The 25,895-nt window shown below is 51.4% G+C and overlaps 1 protein-coding gene across 2 annotated transcripts; it reads left to right on the top strand.

Annotated features, from left to right (window-relative positions):
- Positions 1-478: 478 nt before the first annotated feature.
- On the top strand, positions 479-24,362 carry CYSTM1 (cysteine rich transmembrane module containing 1). Of its 2 annotated transcripts, none has more exons than XM_053957009.1 (3): positions 479-567; positions 11,987-12,228; positions 23,910-24,362. In XM_053957009.1, exons 1-3 carry the CDS (start codon positions 494-496, stop codon positions 24,014-24,016), a joined length of 423 nt encoding a protein of 140 aa, XP_053812984.1. In that variant the 5' UTR covers positions 479-493; the 3' UTR covers positions 24,017-24,362. The 2 variants fall into 2 exon arrangements, with proteins under 2 accessions (XP_053812984.1, XP_053812983.1); XM_053957008.1 differs by having other exon boundaries at positions 479-597.
- The last annotated feature ends 1,533 nt before the right edge of the window (positions 24,363-25,895 follow it).

The following is a 25,895-nucleotide window of genomic DNA, read 5'->3' as shown; positions in this document are numbered from 1 at the left end:
CAGCCCCGCTCCGCTGCGCTGCGGGACCGCCCCTGCCCACGGGCACGGCCGGGAGCCGCCCGGCCTCCCCAGCTCCAGGCTCCACGAGCCCGCTGCCCGGCCGGGCAACAGTGACAGAGGCACGGACAGGGACAGGGACAGGAACGGGGGTAGCGGCAGCAGCTGGGTCAGGGACAGGGGCAGGAATGGAGGCACGGACAGGGATGGGGCTGGGACAGGAACAGTGGCAGTAGCTGGGACAGGGACGGGGCAGGGAGAGGTGCAGGGACAGAGACAAGGGCAGTAACTGGGGCAGGGACAATGACAGGGGCAGGGACAATAGCTGGGACAGGGACAAGAGCAGTAGATAGGGCAGGGGAGGGACAGGGGCAAAAGTTGGGACAGGGACAGAAACAACGACCGGGACAGGGGCGATAACAGGGACGGGGCCCGGGGCCGCCCCCTCCGGCCACGCCTCCACATTGGTCACGCCCCCTGGGGCGGGGCCAAGACCATGACGTGTCCGCCCCGTTCGGAGGGGCGTGGCCTGTCTCCCGTGACGTCACCGTGCCGCGGGGTGCGCAGCAGGTGCGGGCGGCGGCGCGAGACGCGCAGGGCGCAGGTACCGGTGCTCCGTGAGGGGCCGGGGGGCCCGGGCCGGGCTCGGCTCGGGCTCGGCTCGGGCTCGGCTCGGCTCGGCGCGGCGCGGGTGGGAGCTGCGGCGGGTGGGGGGAGCGGGGCCGGGCGCGGGGCCGGGCGCGGGGCCGCGCAGGACTGAGGAGGATGAGGAGAATGAGGAGAATGAGGAGGAAGGCTCCCGGGGTGAAGGGCCGGACCGTCCCGTCCCTGGGAGCCCGCGGTGGGTGACCGCCCTGGGGACGGCGCTCCGGAGGGATCGGGGCAGGAGGGGCCCACTGAAGCCCCGGGGCGCGTTCCCCAGCCCGGGGGTCCCGCCCTGCCTCCGGCCCTGCCTCCGGCGCCGGCCGTGCGGATTTTGCCCGAGGGCTGCCCCCAGCAGCTCCAGGCTGGCGCGGCGGAGCGGGGCTGGGGCTCCCGGCGCTGCCCTGTCCGCGGGGAGCGCGGTGCTGCCCGGCTGAGGCTGTGCGTGAACCCCGGGCGGGCACCCAGAGCGGGTGGGCGCGGGTGGCACTGATGCTGAGGCTTATTTAGTGTAGAGCAAGAGGTATGGCAGCACTCGGAGTAAAAATAATAGTGCTGCATCGTGTGGTTTAAAGCCATTATGGTTGTCCTGGATTTGTGTTGTCTGTTCCTATAGCTGAGGACACCTCATTTGGATAATTAAATGTCATGGTGAAATAGGAGAATGAGGGAAGGAGAGTACTTGTCTCCTGTCTCTGCCGCATGGATGTGCCAGCCCTTCTGACGGCAGTGGGCTGCCCCGCTCTGTCCAGGCTAGTGCCAAGATCTGTCCCACTCATCCCAGCTTCGGGTTTAGCTTTATCTGAAAGGAAGAAGAGAGGTGCTTTGTATGCCTGTACTACGAGACGTGTGTGAACAACCCGATTGTAAATAGGGTAAGTCTGGGTAAGGTAGTGAGTGTGGGTGAGTTATAATGACTGTGCTGAGCAGCTGCCTTTTCCTTGTGCTGTGTAAATACAGTGATAGGATACAAGGTGTGGGAAGTGCTGCTGTGCTAGCAATGGGGTATTTCTCATCAGTTGATTAAATAATAAGTGACTCTTCCTAGAAGTTTTTGATGATGATAATAATTATATTACTATATCAGGTAGATGAGGAGGAGGCTGAAAACACTTAAGACTTTATAATTTTTTCTGATCGTGTTTCAGTGCTTTTTGGGGACAGTCAGGGATTAATGTGCATGTTAGATAATAATCTTCTACTGCGCAGAATAGTGGTTTTACCAAGCACAGGAACTTCTGGAGCATAATGTCTGCTACGCTCTTCCCCTTATTCACATGCTATAAAGGCCATCTTTGTTAAATACTGATTTGTCATTCCCCGAATGGTATGAGAGCTGTAACTGATAATCTGCAGAGGCTGGTGGGTGTCCTTGCAGCAGAGGTCGAAGAGGAGACTGTCCTGTAAAGGAGTGGCTCTGACAAGGGTGGGGGCTCTGTGTGTCTGAGCAGACCCTGCGAGGCGGTGCCCTGGTGTCAGCCAGAGCACACAGCTCTGCAGTTCTGCTGCCCTGTGCCCCCCCCAGGTCCATGCTACATTTAAAATTGGTCGTGGTTTGCTGCTCAGAAAACCAGAGGTGTTTAGTGAGTGTAAGCAGAGATGTTCCTGTAGCATTGCCCTGGGATGACAGAGAAGTACCTGGAGGGCTTTGTGTGCCATAAACAGAGGAGCTGCCTGTTCTGGGGTACTTCTGTGCAGGATTAGATGAATATGTTACCAGTTTTGTTTTGTTGGTTTTTTTTTTTTTTTCCTGTGAGAGCGGAGCAAGTTTGTGTAACTCTGGACGTTCAAGAAACAGGTCTGCATTTCTCCTGTCCCCTGTTTGTGATCTCTTTGTGGCACAGCTGGAAGCTTGTCAGGGTTTCCTGAAAACTTCTCGTGGGAGCTGGAGCCTTGAATGGGCAGGTTCACTCATTCTCTGCTGTCAGTATCGATATTTTCTACTCTCTGGGTTGCATATCCTGCCTTTCTCAACTTCCTGCTGCTGACCTCAAACCCAATGGCTCAATGAGTAGAAAACAGCACCGTCATTTCTGGGAATAGGGGAAGATAGGAAGGAGCCCGAGTCATTCAAGCAGGCGGTCAGTACTGCCAGGCCTGGCATCCTGCCGGCAGCAGCCTGGCTTCCCGCAGGCAGCCCGGGAGCCTCCGAGCCTGCTCAGCCCGGCGTGGGAGAGGCTGCCTTCCCCAGCATTCCTGGTGAAGTGCTTGGCCTCACACCCCTGCTGAAGGCAGGCACATGGCTGCACGAGGCTACCCTCACAGCTGTATCCTGGGAGCTCTTCCCAGCTGGGATCCCCTTGTGTGGAATTGCCATCACCACCTTGTCCTGGGAGGGAGCAATGCTGTGCTCCAGTGCCTGCCCACAGCTGGTTGGGATTGCAGAAGCTTTGGGGAATGGACCTCCGTGGAAGCATCTGGTCTGTTGTATTCCTTGTGCTGAACAAAAGCTGCTGTTTCTGTCACTTAAACATCAGAGAGAGAGATTTCCACCCTAGGATTATAATGTATTCTTGAGGTATTATTTGGTCTTACCAGCTATTGAGGGCAGTCTCCTGATGTGTGGAAGTTTTTCAGCCCCTGACAGGGTAAGGCAAAGGCTTTCTTGGTTTGGTGACCACTGGGAGAATCTGGGAGTGGCTCGTGACAAGCAGACATTAAAGAGGATTTTTGCATATGCCCTACAGGCAAAGTAAAGCATCATGTTAGAGCCACATGAAAGATATGGAAAAGCAGAAAAAGTGAGAAAACATTGAGGGGGATGGAGAAATCTCAGTCTCATTCCATTTTCCAGCTTATCATGGAAATCTCTTTCTGAGTAATGAGATCTCAGCTGTAGAAAATGCCTGTATTTCTGTCTGCACACAGCAGCATAGCCGTGCCTTGGGAGCTGTGTGCTGCTACCAGTGTGCTTCTGCTTGAGGTGCTAGAAAATCATCATGCTCTGGGTGGTATCTCCCACTTAATCCACCAGTGTTTCAGAGCTGGGGAAGTTATCCTGAAAGACTGCTGCTGTTCCATGGCTGGAATGCTGCCAGAACACCATCTGAAAAACATACAAATGTATTATCTCTGCTTACTTGCCAGTCAAACTCTTTGTTTCCCGTTCTTTTCTCAGTTAGATCAACAAAGCTGCTTGCTTTAACTGTTATTTGCAGGTCTAGTTTTACCTGACAATGAGACATTTTCAATGAGATTTTTTTGTTGTTTTGGTATTTGTTGCACCTTAAAACAGTCAGTACACCACTTTAACAGCAAACTATAGCCATGTATTCCTGGAATTATCTAAGGCAATATATTATACAAAGACTTGAACAAGAGCAGTGCATGCAAAAGCATTCAAAACCTGAAATGAAGATGTTGATGCTTCTCCCTGAAATTATTTCTGTAAAGGACTTTGCTTTTTGGTGTGTTTTGCCACAGGCACTCCTGTACATGGGCAGAGTCTCACCTGGTATGTCAGCAACAAGTACCATGGCTGACACCACCTGTGGGGCTGTGATGTGATGCTTTCCATCTTTGTAATTGTTAGTTCCTGGTGTTAATTTCATCTAAAGGTTTTCTAAAACCTTTCATCAGATGTCTGAAAAACTGGACAATTTCACCCCATAAAGTTGCAGTTCATGTAATAGTAGCAGGGCATTGGATTTGGATTTTTTTCCCACTAATGCTTCTATTGTAGGAACAATGTCAGCTTCATACTTTCCTTCTGCCATGCAGAACATGTAGGTAGACAGTGGGCAGGCAGGAAGTGATGGGTAGCATTTCTGTAGAGGTTTGTGTGTTGATAACAATTGATGAGACATTGAAATTTGTCTGAAGAAGGAAAATCCTGGCATGCAATCCTGTGTGGGTGTGAGGGTGGTAAGAGTTCTGTGGAGATCTGTGACTGTGAAGCTCCACAAGGGATGTTGCCTCTGAGGCAAAAATTATCAGCATGGCAGCCCTTTAGCACTGATCAAATCCTGATTTCTGAAACCAAAATCACCTGGAAATGTGCATATCCATTATGGGTTTCCCAAGAAGGCAGGGCAGACAATGGAACTGGGGAGCTTGGACAGTTTGTAGAGACACCAGCATCAGCCTCAAACATCATTTGCGCTTTCCATTTTCACACATGGGCAGACTTCAGATCTCTAGAGGGCTTGGAGGACACCAGGAGAAGGGAATACCTGGCTCAGGAAGGTTAAATGCTTGTTCATCCAAACCACTGTTCTGTGCACAGAGCTGCCTGATCCCGTGCTTCAGCCACATGAGCAGCAGCAGTTGTTTTGTGCAGGAGATGCCTGACAGCCACTCAACTAAACACGAGGAAATGCCCCTCTTCCTAAGTACTGTGAGTATCCTGGAGTCCGGGACACCTCCTAAGGAAATGGGCTTGAACAGAGAAGTGAGTTTCAGCTTTTCCTTTTACAGAACAAAACTGTGCTTTTTGCTTTTGCCTAGACCTGCATTTTGGAAATTAAAGTAGTTTAGAACAGCATTTGTCAGAAAAGGTGGGGGCAGCTCTTGTTCCCCCTCACCTATTAGTCTAGGCTGATGGAGTTACCTGGTGAAGTGGGAGGGCAAACCAGGGAGGAAGCTTTTCCTGGAAGCAAACTGGGCAAGAATGGAATCTCTTACAATTTATCCTTAACATAGCTTTCATCCAATCACTAAATGGAGCTGACAAATAAGCTGGTAAGAGGGAAACACGGAGCCAGTGCCATTTAAAAGCCACTTGTGCTCTTTTTCATTTGGATACTGTTCATATGAAATGTAATTTAAATGCTAGGCTGGTTGCCAGGAGCTGGATTGTTGATGTTAAATGTACTTTCCATTAGAGCTCTGTATTGGAAAACTGCTTCCTAGTGCTGCAGGCATTGGAAGGGGTGGGTTACATCAGGATGCCCCAGTTGTCCTTCTCAGGATCTGGCCTCTCACCGTGCCCTCCATCTTCATCTCTGCAAAGACAGCTGAATCAATACCTGCCATACCCAAAACGTGATTCCTCCTGACCACAGCAGCACGAGGTGCAGTGCTTATTCTGCTGTCCTAAAAACAAGCAACTTCTCGCCTTTAATTCCCAGGAATCTGCTAATTGCCTTTGGGTTGTGGTAGGGGATTTTCTTCTGTGTTCCAGACTGCTAATTTTCTTTGGTTGGTTTGTTTGTTTAATTTACTAATCCCCCATTTGTTTTCATAGGGCTGTTTCTTGCACTGTTCCCTATGCAAGAGAAGGTGTTTCACCCTGTTTCAGCACCCTGGTTAGATTGTCCTCTCAGCTCACATGCGCAGTTCTTTATTTAATGGATTCACCTGCCCTGGAGATTGCATTTGAAGGATCTGACTTGCAGGCAGCCGTCCATAGGGACTGGTGTTTCTTTGCAGGTGGATTAGTAGCTGTGAACACCTACTGTGTACAAATGCAGATGGTTTTATGCGTGCTCTCCTCAGTTTTGCCAAGGTCACAAGGTGCCAACAGGTCAAAGCAGATTCCTACTGCTCTCCCATCATTTGGGCAATAATTATGGTGGCCATAATTAGTCTGACCTCAAGAGATGTTTGGGAGTGCCAGCTTTGTACGTGGCCTTTCGGAGGGGGGAAAAGGGTGAAACTGGGTCACCTTGGCAGGCTCTGAGGGGTCTTTGTTTGGGCACCCCTTGTGCTAACAGAAAAGCGTTCTTCCAACATGCTTCCCCTTATTCTCTTCATTCTTGGTTGTTTTCATGCATCATGTTGCCTCCTGACCAGAAGTCCTCCCTGTCCAGGCCCCCAGGCTGTGCCATAGGGCTGCATTTACGGAGTGAGGTAGCCAAAAGCCATCTAAATTAGGCTTCCTGTCCTTTTTTTCCTAGTTTTAGATGTGGCTACTTGTGGATGGTGAGACTTCCCCAGGTTGAAACCGAGGCTGTTTTCAGAGACTTGTGGAAGAGACTGTGCTTTGTCACTTGGGTGAGCAGTGGGGTGAGCTGTACGTGTGCAGTGACAGGCTCTACAGGAGCTATTCCCACTTGGAAGGATCTCGCAGTCGCAATTACATACAGTGCAACTTGAGCTCTGTTTTTAGCTTGATGGATGGCAAGAGCTGCCCTGGGAGTGGGCTGGGAAAGGGGTGGGAAGCAGGAGACAGCTGTGGAACTGTGCAGAGAGAGAGTCTGCCTGCTTCCTCCTCGACGCTAAAAGGCACAGCATAGTGACGCTATAAGGCACAGCAATGGCTGGGAAGAATAATCAAGGAATGTTGCAGGCTCTGTTGAAACACACAGTCTTCAGCTCAGAAGAGGTGCCTGAAGAAAGAAAAAGATAATAAATTCATGAGTGTGCTGGAAGAGGAGGATCAGGAGCAATGACTAGTTCTGTAGCAGCTGCCTTGGTTTGCTGGCCTTGTACAAGGCAGTAAGTGTGAAGCAATCAGAAGTTTTTTCAAAGCCTAATGGTGAAATTTGTTTCTCTAAGTATTGGTTGCCAAAATAGACAAGCTAAATATATATGTGTGTGTAGTGAATGCAAAGTATTACAGTTCTGTACTTGCACATTTTGCTAAGCCTTAGCCAGAGCCAGGTTACAGCTGTAGAGGGACTGATACTCTCCCATAGGATGGTGGTTCTTGCCTGTTGGTACCCCTGTGTGTACATGCACATCTGGTGTCATGTGCATTTTCTATAAAACACCATACTTCAGTGACTTCTGGTTTGCAGACCTTTCAAGCAATGGTGCAGCCTTCTGGATGGGGTATGATAAGCAGCTTGTTTAAAATGAAACCCTGCCGTTTGGGGTAGGGGAAATAATGTTTACTTAGCAGTGTGGAACAAAGGCGTTTGAATATAACTTAAGGAAACAATGATGTACCAATGAACTTGCCCCTTAGCAAAAGTACTCATGCGGTGGGGAGGAGGAATAAGAACGTGGTTTGCCATTCTCTTCAGATGGATTAACAATTTCTCTGTTGTTAAGCAGCAACAGACAGGGCAAATGCTTACTGACAGTCAAGGAAGTCTCTTTGTGAGGCTGTGCAGGGACCATTGAGCTCTGTAGTGGCTCTTCCTGCTGGATCTCCTGCAGTGCCATGGAAAGCAAAGGGCTTTACTGATGGCTGTCTTCTTTCTTTTGAGCTTTGCCTCTGAGAGGTGCTGACCAGGAAAGCCACAGATACCAGTTCTGAAGCAACCTCGCAGGGGTTGGTCCTGGTTGTAGCTCACACAGAATTACTGGTCAGGGTGAGAACCCACAGCAAAGCCACAGCAAAGCTCGCTGATACGTTTGACTAAGAGCTCAAGTATGTCTCTGAAAAGTATCTGCTTCATGATTCAAAGCCCTGCCATGCAAACACATACCCATGTGAGTAAACAGGGCTAGGAAGTGTGTAAAGTCATGTATGAGGTCATGAGGCTGAAGGAAATCTCAGTGCTGTCACACAGCTCAAAAAGGGCAAGTAGGGATGTGTGTAGCAATCTGGCAGTGAAACTGGGGAAAAGGAAAGATTCTTTCTGAGAACTTAGGTTCCACAGCTACCACCTGGGCTTGCTGATTGCCTTGATGAATTCTTCAGGGGTTTCCTCACTCATCATAGACAAATCCCCAGTGGCTGCTGAAAGTGTTCATGCTGGACACTCTCTTTTATCTCTTGCCTAATCTCAATTATGTTACTTTACCCTCAGTTGTGGAATATGCTCTTCTTAATCTCCATCTTTTCCTCTGTTCTGTTGTTCTGCTGTCTCTGCCCAGGCATCTGTACAGCTGTCAGGCTGTGGCCAGTTTTCCCCTCGGTACCTCTCCCATATCAGCAGATGGAATCTCAGTTACTGCCTCCACTCCAAACCTGCCTTCTCTTCAAAAACTGTTTTGACATGGCTAACAGGGAGCTGGTTAACAAAGAGCATGACTAGTTCTTTCTTGTTCCCTATGCTGCCACTTCCCTGTTTGCTCTAGCCACTGGATTTTTAACTCTTTCTGATCGTTTCACAGACATTTCTGCAGAGCTTCTGATGTGCAGGTGTTTTTGTTCACCCCCCATGTCTGTAGGTTTTAATTAGGCTCTCTTCTTACCACACTCTTTCAGGGGTTTCTGAGCTTTACCAGGTACACCTGATCCCCATCTCAGCCCTTTGTGCAGAGCTGCTTTGTTACCTGGGTGGTTCCACTGGCTCCAAAGGGATTCTGGCATGTTCCCGTGCTCGGTTCTTGCACAGAGGCCAGGCAGGCTCCCTGCTTGGCTACCAAAGGGAGTGAATGGCCAGTCCTGATGGAGAAGGGTGGCCCCCAGTGGTCCCAGCATGAGTCCCTGTGGTAGGGGAACAGTGGAATGGCTGAGTTTGTTATTTGCTGACTGAATTTGAATTCACAGCCAGCTGAAGAATCACAGCATCTGTTAAACCTTGCTTCAGCACTAAAATACCACTGATATTGAATGTAGATACATGAATTTATGCATATGAAGGGACAGAAGGGAAGACTGACCTTCCCTGGAAAGGGTGGGCTGAGTTGATCATCCTCTTGGGCAGAAGGACTTTGAAAAACTGAAGTGATCCAGGGGCATCTGCTGGAGCTGGACAGTGCTCATCAAAGCAAGCTAAGCCCAGGGAATTCTTAAGGTTTATGAACAAAACATGGTCTGTTGTTTGCTGCCTTTGAATGCCTTGTGTGCATGTGTATATAAAAACACATTTATTTGTACCTAGGGTGTGAAATTACACCCTTGAACAGAGAAAGGGGACATGGATGGAGAGGTCATCCCCTGCCCAAGGAGCAGGCAAGAGGCTGGAGCTCTTTGATCTGGAACAGGGCATTCCCACATGCCACCTCCCTGGTTTGGTGCATGCCTAAATTCAGGAGGGTGACCTCCTGCAGTCACCCTGATGGGGTAGGAGGCAGTTTTCCACAAGGCAGGCAGCAGTGCCCTGGATCCCCTTGTGCCAGGAGCAGGCAGGGCAGCTGTACATTGGGTCAGGGAGGCTGAGCAAACCAGGGCTTCACAGGGTTGGCTGGGCCACGGCTGGGCACCAAATGGTTACTCTGCAACATGCAGTGGTCTGTGGGTATACACACACACACACTCTGGCCTTGTTCTTCCCTGGAAACTTGCTTTTGGATGTTATTTTGGGACGGTTTTCTGGGTTAGATGAGCATTAGTGGCCTGGTATGTCCCAGTTCTCTAATTGATTGCATTGAAGTGAGTTGTAGGGCTTGCTGCCTGCCTTTCCCTGCCTCCCTGAAGAATTTCCTTGCTGGAGACTTGGTAGGGGCGTTGCATTGCAGTGCAGTGGTTACAGAGCCTTAAGTGTATGTTGTGCTTGTCAGTTTTAAAGTGAGCAGTTAAGTGGTCTGGCTGGCCTAGCAGTGGGAAAAAAAAAAAAAAAAAACAAACCATAAATAAAATTCCTGTAATCCCTGGCATTTGGTTAAGCAGTTAAAACTCTTGACAAAGCAATTAAAAGACATTGTCTGCAGGGTATAGCACTGCCTTAGCAGTTAGCTGGGACAACTTCTTTGTGAAGGGAAGAGGAGGAACAGACACTGATCTCTTCACTCTGTGACCAGTGACAGGACCCAGGGAATGGCTGGAGCTGTGTCAGGGCAGGGTTAGGCTGGATATCAGGAGAAGGTTCTTCCCCCAGAAGGTATGGGGGGACACTGAACAGGGAATGGTCACAGCCCCAAGGCTGCCAGAGCTCCAGGAGCTCTTGGACAATGCTCTCAGGCACAGGGGGGGATTGTTGGGGTGTCTGTGCAGAGCCAGGGATTAGACTGATGGTCCTTGTTCAATTCATCAAGTTTGTGATGCTGTGACTGTGCCTGGCACACCAAGAGGAGCGCTAGGATGAACTCAGGTGAGTGACCTGAGCTGCACCCTGTGAGCCTCAAGGGCTTCTCGGTGTCCTGCAGGGCGGGCCGGCAGCCGTGTCCCCTTGGAGCAGCCCCTGGATCGCAGGCATTGCGTGGGATCAGCCGGGCTGTGTGCACGGTGCCACTTGGCACCATCGTGCTGGCGACCTCTGGGCAGGAGCAACGTGTAAACAAGCGGGAGCCTTGGGATCCTTCCTCGGGGAGGGACAGCCGGCGCTCCGAGGCCGTCAGACAGCAGGCTGTAAACAAACAGCTCCTTCCACGCTGCCAGGGACTGCGGCAGCTGAGCACAGCCCCAGCGGCTGGGCCCGCCTGGCCTCTACCCCGCACACAGCGCTGGGCTCCGCCAGCCGTGCAGAGGTGGAATCCTTCGGGCTGCGTTAGCCCGAGCTCGCTGGATGTGCCCGTGCTTTCTGCCGCCCGTCCCCGAGAGGGGAACGCAGTGCTGAGTGCCCAGCCCGGCTTCGTGCCCATCCCAATGCCATCCAAAGGGGATCCTGCTGGCCAGCCTCTCCCACTGCAAGCCAGCAGCAGCGAGCCCGGCTGAGGCAAATTATGCTCCTGGTATTTCTCCCTGTGGCATGTGGGAGGAGGTGTGTAGCAAAGGGGAACTGGTGATCTGTCTGCGCCCTGTAATAGGGGAAGGAAATAGCAGGGTACAGCTGCTTCAGGCAGGAAGTTTCCTGAATTTGTAGGATATTATATACACTTCTGTTTCTCAGACAGGGAGAAGCTTCAGGAGCCTAATGTAAGAAATGGTTTGCTTAGTCATGCTGCTTAGAGGTTCATTAAAATTGCAGTATTGTGACAGTCTTGTCTTCTGATGGCTGTGTTATGAGTAACACATGACATGGGTTTTATGAGCATCAACTCTCCAAGGTGTCTTTAATGTTGCTTTTTGAATGAGGCTGAGCCCAAGGCCCTAATTTTTTGTGGCTGCTTAATGATTCAGTTGTGTATGGCTGGAAGACTACACAACATGCTGGGTACAGTGTCATCAGGAAATTATTCACATCCAGCCCTGCTCCAGAGTGGTCTGGAGGCTCTTAACAATTAGCAGAAGTGTAATGGACATTTGAGTTCACTCCTTCTACTGTCAAAGCTATCAAATATGCCTGGAACAGGCTGCACTTTTCCATCGTTTTCCTTTCCAATATTGACAGAAACATGAAGTAGTTGCTTCTGAATCTCTCTTAAAAGCGTTTTAATCGTGAGTGGAAGCAGAGGGTTTTGCTTTGCTGCTGCAAGACTTAGGTCTTAGGGTGAAGAGCTGATGCAGGACTGGAAAGCAGCATGTTACTCCTGCTCAGCTAAACTTGTGTCACTTAGAGAAATCACTTCAACTCCTTCCGTGCGCCTGTGATAGGGTTAAAATTAAATTTGCTGCTTGACTAGGTATTTTGAAGTCTTGTTTCTCACACAATGTAGGGCCTTCGGAGAGCAGTCTGAAATGGAACTCATATGGTCATGGATGAGCAGACAAAAGCAAACCAGTTGTCCTGTTTGTTTCCCTCTTTTGCAGGAGAGATTCTGCATCCCACATGAGCTACGATAATCCTCCACCGTACCCCGGCCCGGGCCCGACTGCCCCGTACCCACCCTATGCACAGCAGCCAGGGGCCCCCCCCGGCCCCTACCCCGGCTATCCCCCCGGGCCCTACCAGCCAGGCCAGCCAGGCTACCAAGGATATCCCCAGTATGGATGGCAGAACGCACCTCCACCACCGCCAGGACCGGTGTACGCAGATGGGCCGAAAAACACAGGTATGGCTGGGCAGCTGCAGCACCGTGTCAGGGACGCTGGTTTGCCTCACATGACTACACGCTGACCTTGAAGTAAAGTATTCACCAGCACCTGGAAAAAGCCTTGGAAAAGGTGGAGACTTGTTTGAAGTGGCCATTTTGTTTACAGCTTGTTTTCATGCTCTATTTTGCTGAAGTGTCTCTCACAGTTCTCTCTCTGGTTGTTGGAGAATACTGCTGAACATCCTTAGTGCTGATTCCTCAAGGGAATCCTTATGCTGAGGTTGTTGCACCGGCTTTAGATTTGCCACAGCTCTCATTCCACCTGTCTCTTGGTTAATGAGTTTCAGCCAAAGGCTGCACAGTTAAAGCTCATAATATTCAAATGTACAATTCGTACTGACTGAATGGGCCTCGGTTTTCTGGAGCCCATCAGTATCTGTCCAAGTGATCTACTCATTCCTGGACATTTTATTTTTTTCTGAAGTTATTCTGTGGAAAAAAAAACCAGATTTCTGGGGAAGGGAGGAAGGATTGTGCACCTTCCCTCTGGCAGCTGGCGGGTCCATCTGTGTGCCACATCCCCACAGAATGGCACATTGGTATGCCCTGGCACCCACAGCTCTCCTGGGGCTTGCTGCAGGCTCAGATTGCCAGAGCAGAGGCAGAGAAGATGATTAAAGGTCCAGAGCTTTTCCTCCTTTCTGTGAGGGGAAGCTGAGAGACGTGGGACTGTTCAGTGGGTTTGAACAGTCTGGTGTGGGTCTATCAGGAGGGCCTAAATTTTAGCAGTGAACAATTGGTGTGAGTGAATAAGAACCTGAATTGAGGGCAAATCATGAGTTCAACTTCCTCTGTAACAGAGTGAGAGCCCTGCCTTTGAGGAGGAGGCAGCAGCATGGTGATGCTTCCCACCACTTCCACCACACGGACTCGAAGTGTTACCAGAGTTTTCCCTGGGGTTTTGGGGTAGCTAAGAGATGTTTCTTAATACTAGGCAGGGGACAACTCCTTGTTTCCCATGTTGAACATCTTTGGTTGGTGCCAGTGTTGCTTTTTTGCTATAGCCACACAAAGGGATGTGCTGGCAGAGGCTGAGGGGAGACAGAGGCTGTGACTTTGGACAGTCTGGCTTTGGGACAGTTCTGCTGCCTTGGAAACTTGAAGGATCTCATATCAAACTGGATCAGGGAACTGATGACACTGAATGTCCTCTGCTTTGCTCACAAACCTGTGGAGCAGCACAAAGAAATTGGAGGGGATGAGCAGTGAAGTGTTCGAGTATCTTTCACGGAGAGCCCAGGCTTGTTCTGCAGGAGGTTTTGATTTGGTAAGCCTAAGCTAACACAACTTCAGCTCTGCAGAAGCACCACTCTAAGCCATAAATCAAAAACCTTCTGGTAAGTCTTGTCCTTGAACTGCCTTCGTGCAGCTACAGGTGGTCTCTGAACCCACATTGGGAACCTCTAATTTGCTCTGCTTTTGCAGAAGTGGATGTAAAAAAAGTGATAGACTTACAGAATGGTTTGAGTTGGAAGGAACTTAAAGATCAGCCTGTTCCAACCCCCTGTCATGGGTAGGGACACCTTCCACTATCCCACTTTGCTCCAAGCCCCATCCAGCCTGGCCTTCAACAATTCCAGATATGGGGCAGCCACAGCTTCTCTGGGCACCTTGTGCCAGGGCCTCAGCACCCTCACAGGGAAGAATTTCTTCCCAATATCCATCTAACCAAGTCCTCCCCAGGGCTGCTTTCCATCCATTCTCCACCCAGCCTGTGCTTGGGATTGCCCCTACCCAGGTATAGGAACTTCTGCTTGGCCCAGCTGAACTTCATGAGGTTCACATGCCCCCACCTCTTCAGCCTGTCCAGGTCCCTCTGGATGGGACATATTTATTTTAAACACATTTATTAATGTCTGCAAAGTGAAGTCAGGGCTATAACTTTGCATTTGTCTGCAAAAGCTCTCCTTTTCTTCATTCTCCTTCTGTTAAACACCTTCCACCCCGCCCCTTGCTCCTTTTTTGGCCAGTCAAACTGGAATTTGATCTTTGTCCTCTGACACTGTAAAGGAGCTTTCAAAGGGGCTTTGTTTAAGAACTCCAGGAGTGTCTAGTTTAGAGTGGATGTCTCTAAAAAGGCTAATTTTTTATAAATCTGTTACACTAGTGCTGTGTATCTGTTGGTGTGCTGAACTCTAATATAGAAAATTGACATCTAAATTTAATCAAGGCAGTGCAGTCAGCCTAGCTGGTCTAGTGTGACTTCATGTGGCTTGTCAGTTCCTGTGGTGTTTCCAAACAATTATCTGGGAAGAGCTACTGTGTGGATGCTTTCCTTTCAGAGCAGATGTTTTGCTCTCCTACGTGACTTTGCTTAATCTAATTAATTAAGCTACTCCAGGTAGTACATTAGTATTTCTGAGCAAATATGTGTCCACAGTGAAAACTAGGAAATTTGCTATACTTTAAATTCTGTGCTTTACATTATTTTGCTATGTGGGCAGACTGCAAAGTGGGCCCTTATGTTGTAGATCATAGCCAATGTGCTAATGCTAATGTGTGGAAGTAATTATGTATCATATTTTGGTCTTGAGTGGATCACACAGATGGAAATAATTACTGTTGAGCTGTCAGAATCTGATGGTAAAGTAGCATTTTATGGTGATGGTGTTTTTTCATCTTAATTTGTAGCCTGTCAGGAGTAGCAATGGACATAGCCTGTCCACCTGGCCCTTGGAGAAGTAAATAAACCTCACATGCCTCACTGTCTGTATTAAAGCTGCATCTGAGATGTAACAGGGAAGCAGCTTAACCTGAGTGCTGCTAAGTGTAGGAAAGAGAAAGTTCTTGCTCTCCAGTGAGCAGTGACTCTACAACAAATAGGTGAGAAAGGGATGTCACCACCTTTTCAGCATGCCATTGGATAGGGGGACAAGCCTTTAGGCTAGCCTTGGAGGAAGCTGCAGTCCAGCAGAGCTCTGAACAAGGAGGACATGTGTGTTCCCCTCTGGACTGTCTGTGCAGGATTAGCCAACCACGAGGATGTCTGGGGTGCAGAAATGAGCTTGTGGTTATGTGTTAAGACAGTGGTGGTGGCCATATGACTGCCATGTGGCCACCCCCATAGGGCACTGTGGGACAGGGAGACTGCAGCTGATCCCAGTGTTCCTTGTCCCCTTCTCCCAGGGGGGATGGAGCACAAGCTTGCACCCCCTCAGAGTCACCCCAGCTACCTCAGGGTGTGAAAGGCCTCAAAGCAAATGTTTTTTCTCCACATAAAGGAGTAGCAAGCTGGAGACTCACTGGTGACTGGCTGAGGTGGCACAGAAGCCCTCATGGGTTTGTTTTTTTGGATGGATGCCTTTTAGGCTTCACCAGCTTACTGATAGCAAAGTCTCCAAAGAAACCTCAGGTCTCACATCTTGCTAGGGCCAGCAAGTGACTTGGCTGTTGGTCATTAGAAATAAACAGCTTGCCCTTTGCCTTTAGAGGAGATGATGTGTGTGCTGAGCCTGAGGGACATTATTCTTAAGGGTGTCTGATTCAGCTTCCTAGCTCTGGGAACTGACGTGCTGATCCCTGCCTGCAGTTTTCCTGCTGCAGAGGCTGAGGGCTGACTCTGTGTCTGACCACACAAAGTCCATGTGGGTGAGAGTTCCTGGAACAGGGCAGATGTGCCACGCAGTGCTTGGTGTGGTTAGAGGGGACCTGCCTGCCCCAGAACAAAGCTGGGAAGCACACAGCTTTAGCAGTGTGGTTCCTGTGTGCAGCATTGTGTAGGTAACAGGTTCTTCTTGACAGCAGGGGCTTGCTTAAGGGGAAGAAAATACCTCATTCCCCCATGAGGTATGAGAAGATATCTCATTTCCCCACCAGTATTTTCATTATTTGTTATCAGCTGGCGTAAGGAAACCACAGTAACTACTGACTGGTCAGCTGGTGCTTTCTTGTCTGTGTAAATTAGAGGTGAAATGTAATGCAGCTGATAAAGGTATACTTTTAAAAGAAGTAGAATGAGCCAAAGTACAAAGTGACATACTAATTCTAAAAGCAGAAGCTGATGCTAGCAATTTGAGCAGTTTGATTTCTCCCCCCCTCCCCTTTGATACATGCCAACGTAATGGATGAGGCTTTGCCATGCTGTGCCAAAGGGAACCAGGCTCTGTCAGCAGGCACTGGAGGCAAACAGAGCTCAGGATTGCGTCTGAGCCATTGTACACACAGGGTGGAAATCTTATTCTGGAAGTTGATTACTTGTAGCAAAGCCAGCTGCGATAAGAGTAATAGTCACAGTGATGCTGTCTGCCTCCTAATGTTTGTCCAGCTGCAGGATAAACAGGTCACCTAGATACAGGCACTGCCTGCTGTGCAGGGCTGGATGCATTTTCCTCTTTACCTCTCTCTGTGTGGAACGGAAAGGATTGGAATCATTCTGGTGAGGCTCTCCAGTGCCTTTCAGTGGTTACCCCTTGCTTCCCAAACCATGTAGAGCTGAGCCTTCCCCAGCAGGAGTTAATTTGGAGGACAGGCTTTCTCTCTGTTGTCCCTTTCTAAGTAGTCTGTCAGAGCATTTAGTTTAACTGTTCCTGTACCTTCAGGGGCTGCAACTCCAGATGCTGGAGTCCTGCCAAAAAAAAATCTTACTTGGCAGTTGTCCTCTTATCTGCTTCTTATTTTTTAGTGTGCTTTAAAACCCAGTGTTCTCTCCTCCAGGATTGCTGTATCATCCCTCCCTCTGTCCCTGGCTGCACAAACAGCAGGGGCTATTGGCTGGCAAACAGTCCTGGGGCTGCTGTCTCAGCTCACCTTCACTGCTTCTCACCCCCAAGGAGGGAGTAATCTGATAAAAAAACTAATGCAAAGAAAATTATTCCCAATTCAGGTCCAGTATCTGAAATCATGCTTCAGACAAACTGGTCTCAGGAGGCCAAGGCTGGCTCCAGTGTGAGCTGATTTAAATGAGGCTGCTGTTCCAGTCCTTGTCAGCTGGCACCAGGCTGGGTGAGGAGCAAATTGTGCACAGCCTTTTCCCAGCACTGCACAGACTGTGGGACTTGGCCCTGTGGGGCTGCACAAGGAGGATCTCACTGGGGCAGTTCCCTTTTGCTTTAAACTGGGCTTTGTCCCTCCTCCTGTCAGTCACCCAGAACTCAATTGCAAGACCCTTGTAAGATGAAGTTTGTGCTGTGTAAATCCCTCCAAGTCAGGTCTTGTTTAACTCTAGGACTGATGCTGATTTTCAGTGTAAGCACTGACACAGGCTGAGGATTGTGCTGTTCTTAGCCCTGCAGCTGACTAAGTTAAAAACATCTTGCCTTACCAGAAAATTAAGATTTTACTGATTTAAAAAATGTCAGAGGAAGTTCTCAAAATCTGTAGTTTTGGGAGATGCCTCTCATCTGTTGTAGTCTAGAAGCAGGCTGGAGGGTCTGAAGCCCTGAATTATTGTACATTTAAGCTGAGAGAAAGTTTATTTCTCATATGACATGTCTCCTGTACACTTTCTAACCTGTGTGCTGGGGTTTTTGTGCTTTGGAGAGCTGGCTGATGCCTGCTGACATCCTGCCGAGACCTGAGTACTCTGCAGGAGGTGTGCTGACTCCTGTAAGGAATACTTGTGCTTTTTAGAGAGGTTGAACCCTTCCCAGGCACTTTGATACACCATAAATGCTGATTAGTATCACTTCCATTATCTCCAAGATCTCTTAATCCCATCCCTGTGTGTTCAGGTGAGGACAGAATATCTTCCAGCCCTGAGCTCAGCTGCAGGAAAATCTTCTGCCTGGTTCCTGCTGAGCCCTAACCCGTGCCTGGCTCCCAGGCTGGTGTGTGAGAGGGGAACAGCTTTGCCCAGTGCAGCGTTGGCTCTGGAAAGTGCTCGCTTGGCTCGCCTGCACCGTGATTTCCCTGAAATGTGTGGCCTGCTCAGCTTCCTGAAAGCTGAAACAGCTCTCTGGGGTGAGCGTGAGAGCTGCTCAGAGTTACGGGAACAGAAAGGCAGGAATTTTCCGAACGTGCTGAACCAGGCGTGTGGCCATGGAAGAGGGCAGGTCTGATACCTGGTCAGAGTAGCTGTGGATCAGTTGTTTCTGCTTGAGCCCTGGCTGAAATCTGGGCTGGGTCAGCAGTGACTGTCTGGTGGCAGAGGGGATTTGCAGGTGGAAGTGCCTGTACTCTGTGGTATTTTCATTCTGTGACACTTGCTTTCTGCTCTGGTGGCTCTGGCAGTAGCCATTTGTGTTTGGAGCTGGGAGTTGTGAAATTTGTTCTGAGCATTTTGCAGATTTGGAAGATTTTTGCTTGGAAGTGGGCTATTGAATTTCCATCTGGCTCTGGTGTCTGTTTCAGGAGTGTACTGAGGTATTTCCTGAAATCTGAGTGTGGTGTCAGTAGAGACTGTGCACACAGTGGAAGCCTCTGGGCAGGAAGGAGTTGGGGGGCTGGGAAATAACAGGCCTGAAGCTGTTAGGCATGAGCAAATACCCTCAGAGAGGAGAAAGAACAATTAAATGCCTTCCTTGCCAAGGGAGTTAGATCTCATCTGTGCCCAGGCTGTGCACTGGAGGCCTCATGCAGAGAGCAGCCTTTGTGGCAGTTCATATGAAAGTTTAGTCCCTGTTCCCCGGTCTTGCAATCTCTTCTTCTGCACTTGCTGCCTGTGAGGGGTTTATTTCAGGAGAAGTGGATGTCTGGGAGGTCATGGCTGGGGGGCCCTTCCTCCTGCAGCTCTGGGTCTGCTGACCAGAGTGTGCACCTCCAAGAGGGGCTCAGGGACATTTGATTTCCTGTTGCTGTCACTTCTGCATCCCTTGGATACACTTGTGCTGACTTTCCCTTCTCTGGCCTCCATCCTGAACAGAAAAGCTTTCCAAGGACCTGGGTGAGAATGGTTTGAAGGTAAGAGATGAACAGGCTGACCTGACTTAGCAATCTGCTGCAGACAGCACAAAGTCATTCTAAGTGGTGGTGTGCAAGATTTCTTGCTTGCTGAAGAAAAGAAAACAAAGCTCTTGGTGCAGAAGTGGCTTGTGATAAAACCCACTTAACTGACAAGTGGGAAGAGGCTTATGAGTCCCTTCTCTGCTGTGCTCTCCCTCCCAGATGAGACTCTGGTATTAAGTAATACTCCTGCTCTGACCAGCTGTTCCCATGGCAAACAGCCATTCTGATACCACAGGAAGGATTTTGGGGCTGCAGAACAGTGATTGGTAAATTACCCACTGCCACTTCCCCTCACGTGCCCCAGGCCTTGCCTCATAGCCAGGAGTGCAGGTGAGGGGTCTGTGGTGGCACACAGCTGGGCCAAAGGAGAGTAAACTTCAGGGCACTGGGATTTGAGCCCTCCCAGAGGGTGGTGGTGCTGGGCTGTGCCCTCCACCTCCTGCTGCCCAGGCACTGAGCCTGCCCCTTGCTGCCTCTCTGTGCCTGGATGTCATTCCTGTCATTCCTGGGATACCCAGGCAGGGGCCTGGCCCTGTCATGTGCAGCAGGACTCCTGGGAGAGCTTGTGGAGCTCAGGGGCTCTCAGGCACTGTCACTACCCCCTGTAGCTGAGGTGGTACCTTGACAGTGATGCCTGTGTCTGGATCCTGGGAGAGGATGGACTGATTCTGGCATCAAACACCTTGTGCTGCCATCCTTGTAGACGCAGTAAAGCGCTGCAGTAAGGGGCATTGCAGTCTTAAGGTCACGATTTTAGTTTATGCCAAACTGGGTGAAAAGTACAGCTCATTCCTTTCCTTCAGGGAGCTAATGATTAACACATCAATTAGGTCTGAGAAGAAACAAAATGTATATGCTCAAGATAAAGTAGACTGTACATGAAATAAGAAGGTATTGTAGTATTTGTTTTAAAAACAAAGTGGGAGTTGTTTGCACTGGTTAGTGCAGGCCACTGCTGTGTGATTACAGGGAGTGATACCATTTTCGGGTAAGCATGATTCATTGTGCTCTACGCTCTTTAAGACTGATTAGGAGGTGGGAGGGTCTCTCAGTTTATACCTTCTCCCATTCTGTTTTAGGAAAAACGATGAATCCATCAAAAATGGAGCCTAGAACTGAGTGCTGTCTAGTGCCTCCAAGAGATATCACCCTTGTTTCTCTTCTTGTTGGGACCATCAGGCTTCTGTTTGTAGTGACGAGACCCCTTTGTGCTTTAGGAGGTGGTTGGAGTGCCCAACTCCAACTCTTTTGGCCAAAAGAGAGGCACAAAGCAGCTGATGAGGTCCCCAGTAAGGCTCACCATAGAAAACTGGGTGGATTTGCCTTGGAGGCACTCAGACACTGAGGAATCTCACAAAAGCCACAGTTCCCTTCACTGGGAGATTTTGGATTGGGTTTGGATATGGTGTTTGGGGGGGGTGACATTGTGTTTGTACAGCACTACTGCATGGGCTGGGAGGAGTGGGTGAAGCTGCTACCATGTGCTCTTGATGTCCTCAGGTACTTGTGTCACTCTGTTAGTGCCCAGAAGCCAATGGTCAGGTGTCCAAAATGAGCAGATTGGTGTAGGATGTCTCCAGGTTGGTGAGAGGCTGGGCTGGGAGCAGTTCATCCAGCCTGTCTCTGAGCTGGTTTCCAGCTTGCATGCTTTGGTAGCTGTAACTGGACAGCTGACCTCCCTTTGGCTGTCCTGCTCTTCTCCTGTCCTCTGCAAGCCCCACACCCAGAGCAGAAAAGCTGTTTAATGCTGTGTATCTGTGGTTAAAACCTCTCTGGCAATTTGTGTGGTGACAGCGACAAAGCTGCAACTCCTGAAGCATTGATGTGGCTTCAAAGAAAGCTTCACAAACTGTGAGGAGGGGTGGCTGTCTCTCTTCAGAGCATTGCCCAGATGCTCTCCAAGAGTGAAAGCTCCAGTGTTGATGGTGTGCATACTCAGACTGCAGCAGTGGCAGAGCTGCCCTCGAGACTTGCTCTCCTTGGAGAGGAGCTCTGCAGTGGAAGGGAGCAGCCTCTCAAATGTGTATTTCAGGTGTTGTCTTTGGGGCATTCATTGAACTTCTTGGAAGGTGAGTGGGTTTGTTGAAGTACCACAGCTGCCTGCCATGGGGGAAAACCACAGCTTTTTTTCAGAGGGTTTCTAAAGAAAGGTGCTTTTACCACAATGTGCTGCTGGTTTAAAAGGCTTACAGCTTTTAGTAGAAGAAAGAAGAAGAGGGAGCAAACATGAGTGCTGTTTCACTGTTTCTAACAGCAAGGCTCACCCCAAACCCAGGGTGAGTCCTGGAAAGGCCTTGACATGGCTGCTGTCCCTTGTCCTGTCCTGCCCCCAGCTGTTAGTGGGCAGCTGTGCCTGTCCTTCGTCCAGCTCTGGGCAGCCCCTTCCAGCACTAGCCATGGCAGCAGTGCAGGGGGCTGGCTGACAGGGACAGGGGTGATGCCCATGGACACTGTGACCCCCTTGTGCAGAGGGGCAGTGTCCAACACGAGCCAGCTGAGAGCCATGGGGAGAGCGCCCGGCTCCCTCTGCACAGGCCCAAGCTTGGGAAAGCCATTTCCTTCAATATTTCAGCAAGTGTTTCATAACAGCACTTTGTACATGCCTTGAACATGCTTTGTCGGCTGTCCCTGACACTTGGCTGTAGCTTAAAACTTCTAATGGATTAATCATAAATACTTCAGGCAGACACTTCTTGCAGTCCTAGACAGGTGATTTTAACTGGCAAAGGGCAGCCTCCTTCTGCAGTGTGGATCTGGATGTCTCTGGGCGCTGGGGCCCTCAGTTTTGGGTACGGCAATGCTCTGGCAGCAGCACTCCAGCTCCCCATGGCTCAGAGGTGGGACAGCTTGAACCTGACAGCTGGTCAGAAGCCAGGGCTGTGTCAGGGCTCCAGCACAGGGAGGTCACCATCTTACACAGGACTCTTGGAGCATTTGATGTGTGTTTTGCCTTCACTGATCGTAACAGACCAAAGAGCTGCTTGTTTAGAGCTCCTGGATCCACAAGGTAAATAAAGTCCAGACCAAGCCCCTGGGTCATCTCTCCATGGAAAATCAGAGCTGCTGACACGCCGCTGTGTAAGGTCACGGCTCCAACCTCCGTGTTCTCTTTGCAAGTCTTCCAGGCGTGGCTTTGAGTGCAGGGAGGAGGGGGAGGCCTAACCAAAGTCCTGTCTGCCATGTGACATATTCCCCTTGGGATAGGATGGGATGGGTCTGTGGTCCACCCTTTCAGGGGGATGAAAGAGGCAGCCAGGGTGCCAGGCTCACAAGTCACGGACCTTGTTCTGCACTCCTTGCAGGTGTGGCAGGGGCTGGCCCTGGGCACAGCCCTGCCCTGCGCTGGGGGCAGGAGATCGTGCAGCCTCCCCCCGGCAGCAGCACAGGGAGCCAGGTTTCCATCAGCTCCTGCTCTGCTCCTGCTGCCAGGGGTGGGCAGGGACAGCAGCTCCTGAGGGAGGAGGGTGTGTGGCACCTCTCCTGCTCCAGCACAGCTTGTCACAGCGCTGCCACCTCCTCCTGGGGCTGAAGGGAGAAGAGTGCCTCCATCCTGACATTCCTGGAGCAAGGGCTGCAGGTGCTGTGACTTGAATGGTCAGAGGGAAGGGGGACAGCAGTGCTGTGCTGATGCCGTGCAGGGGCTCCCCTGGAGCTGGGCTGTACCTGGGCAGAGGATGCCTCTTCTCCTTTATTCCCCTTGATGAGAGGGAGACTGCCTCAGGCTCGGGCACAGGCTGTCCCCAAGCACAGACATTTGGGGGGTACTGGATTCCCTCTCTCTGCCTCACTTGGTGGTGTCAGGGTTGTGGCATCATGTAAACTGGAGCACATCATCCTCTGCCCATCGCTCTGCAGAGCTGAAGTAGTGACTGGGGAAGGGTTTCCTGGGCACAAAGCAAGCTCATGGGAGAGCCAGGCCAGTGCCATGAGCTGTGTGCTGCCCAGGCTTCTGCCTGCCAGCACCGTGTGTCCAGCACTAGCTGCCTGCCTGGCTTGGACTCCTGTGTGAGGGCACGTTTCCCACACAGACCACAGCAATCAGAGCCAAGAAAGCTGTCAGGAAGGACAGTCACCTGCCTGCCCTCAGACTGATGCAGTTCTGGGTGTGGCAGCCTGGGCTCAGGGAGGAGGAACCAAAGATAAACTGCTCCCCTGTCCTAATGGGCCTCAGGAGCTGGCACAAAGAGTGAGCAGCACACTGGCCTCAAGTAGGAGACCCTGCCTGGAGAGCTCCACCCAAACCTGGGGCTCCCTCCTGTGTGCTCAAGCCGTTGGCTTGAGCAGTAAATCCCAGCAGACTCCAGCAGCCTCTGGCAGAGATGGTTTCTGTTCGTGAGGCGATACCTGGAGCGTTTGGGCACCTGCCCCTTGGCCAGTGGGTTGTCACTGCACTGCCACCTCCTAGCCTGTGCCTCGGGTGCTGGGAGTCCCCTCACGTGCAGGAGGGACACAGAGCTGGAACAAGGACTGATCCCTGTCAGGACGAGTCCCTGCCCTGTCATCCTAGGGAAGGAGGCAGTTCTGTGTGTGGCTGGAGCCGTGCTGGGGAGCAGCTCCTCCTTCAAGGGGGCTGAGCAGTGCCAGCCTGAAGGGACAGGCAGACAGGCTGCAGATGTGCCTGCAGCTGGGGAAGCCGACACCTCGGGCAAAGCTGACCTGGGGGCCGGGCCACACCTGGTGCTTGTCCCGCTCTGTGTGTTGTGACTGCGCCCGGCGGTGGCGCCGCTCTGTGCCTCACTGCCCCTCTGTGCCCGCAGTGTACGTCGTGGAGGAGCGGCGGAGGGACGACACGGGCGAGAGCGCCTGCCTGACGGCGTGCTGGACCGCGCTCTGCTGCTGCTGCCTCTGGGACATGCTGACCTGACGCCGCTGCCGCCCCGCCGCTCACCGAGCGCTATGCAGGCTCCCCACTCCTGTCCCGACTTCTTTCTGTTACTGTAATCAACGCTCTGCTTTGCACAGCCAAGAGTTCCCGTCTGTCCGTCCTAGCGCCTTGTCGGGGTGGGGGGTGCACTCCTTTATTTTAGTAAAGGAAAAAAAAATCCCTTTTTAACATTTCTAAGACTTTTGTTGTAACTTTGAAGAATGTGCTAATGGTGTATTTCAGCCAAGGGCATTCTGATGAAATGTGTATTTACCAGTTGAGATTTTCCTAGCCCTAGAGACGAAGACGTACGCAATAATTAAAGCCAACAGTTGATTTTTCTTCACTAGGTCCCGGCTGTTTCAGTGAATCTGAATGCAGGGTGAGCATCCCCTCTGGTGCTGTCTGTCTTTGGCCTCCTGTGGGCACTCACTCTGTAGGTGGGAGTCCTTGGGCACCTCCAAGCCCCTCATCCCACACAGGGCAGCACAGTCAGGTTTGTATCCTTATGTTTTTCCCTTCCGGAACCAGGGCCCTCTCCAGCAGCTCCTGGGACAGCAGAGCTGGGAGAAGCAGCGGCTGGGCTGCTGTGTGTGCCCCAGGAACTGCTGGGGCTGGTCCCAAGCTGTGATCCATCATCCGGCACTGCAGAGCAGAGGCTTGCGGGAGGTAAATTAATGAGAAGAGAAAAGAAGAGAAAAGCCATGGATTAACCTAGTGCTGAGGATTTAGAGCTGAAGCTGTTCCATGGCACGCCTGGCCAGAAAAGGGATACAAAGCTTTTGTCTGCAGAAAAGTGGGGAAAACCTGCTGCTGGTTCCATGAGGGTGTGTCCCACCCTGCTGCTCCCCCAGCCTTGGGAGCAAAACCTGCCTGGCGTCCTGACACACACCAGCTCTGCCTGGCACTGCCTGGAGATCACCCAGGGATCTCGCCCTGTTTGCCAAGGACATTCACTCGCTGTCCCTTGGTCGTGCAGCCTGGGGGCTCGGTACAGCTCACTCTGGGCCCAGCAGTGCAGTTTGGGGCTCTGGTCTGGGGCAAGCTCATGTGTTTGGGGCTGATGGGAGTCCCTTGCAATTCCCTGTCCCTAGGAGCCTTCCTCTGGGGGCTGCCCCTCTGCAGCCGTAAGCTCAGGTCTGTGGCCTGGCTCCCAGAACTCCCTGCCCTGGGAATGAGCAGGGCACCTTCCCTGTCACCTCCGTGGCAGCTTGGCAGCAATCAGGAGTGGAGTTCCTGGGTCCCCCTCCGTGGTGGGGGGAAGGTGGGGCAGCGAAGGGCCAGCCCAGAGTGAGAGAGCACCCGTGCGCCTATGGAGTGACAGCAGGGGGGGCGGCAACGGGACCTGGAAACTCCGGGATCCCGGGAGCCTCTGGAAGGCGCTGGGAGAGCGGCGGGGCCGGGCCCGTGCGCTGCCTACAGCGGCCACACGGTGGCGATGTCCGACCGCGCACCGCCGGCCCTGCCGGGACAGCGGGAACGGAGCGGGACAGCGGGAATGGAGCGGGACACATGGAAAGGAGCGGGACAGCGGGAATGGAGAGGAACAGCGGGAATGGACCGGGACAGCGGGAACGGAGCGGGACACAGGGAATGGAGAGGGACAGCGGGAATGGAGCGGGACAGCGGGAATGGAGCGGGACAGCGGGAATGGAGCGGGACACGTGGAAAGGAGCGGGACAGCGGGAATGGAGAGGGACAGCGGGAACGGAGCGGGACAGCGGGAATGGAGCGGGACAGCGGGAATGGAGAGGGACAGCGGGAATGGAGCGGGACACGTGGAAAGGAGCGGGACAGCGGGAATGGACCGGGACAGCGGGAACGGAGCGGGACAGCGGGAATGGAGAGGGACAGCGGGAATGGAGCGGGACACAGGGAA

Source organism: Vidua chalybeata, chromosome 15, assembly GCF_026979565.1.
Source record: "Vidua chalybeata isolate OUT-0048 chromosome 15, bVidCha1 merged haplotype, whole genome shotgun sequence".
Classification (NCBI taxonomy): Eukaryota; Metazoa; Chordata; class Aves; order Passeriformes; family Viduidae; genus Vidua; species Vidua chalybeata.
The sequence above is the reverse complement of the archived record's forward strand: the minus strand, read 5'-3'. Positions and strand labels throughout refer to the sequence as shown.

Excerpts from the sequence above, each read along its gene's own strand:
- CYSTM1 (XM_053957008.1), top strand. The coding sequence starts at position 494 with ATGACGTGTCCGCCCCGTTCGGAGGGGCGTGGCCTGTCTCCCGTGACG. Across the intron at positions 598-11,986 it reads CGGCGCGAGACGCGCAGGGC|GAGAGATTCTGCATCCCACA; the intron begins GCAGGTACCGGT and ends CCTCTTTTGCAG. Across the intron at positions 12,229-23,909 it reads AGATGGGCCGAAAAACACAG|TGTACGTCGTGGAGGAGCGG; the intron begins GTATGGCTGGGC and ends CTGTGCCCGCAG.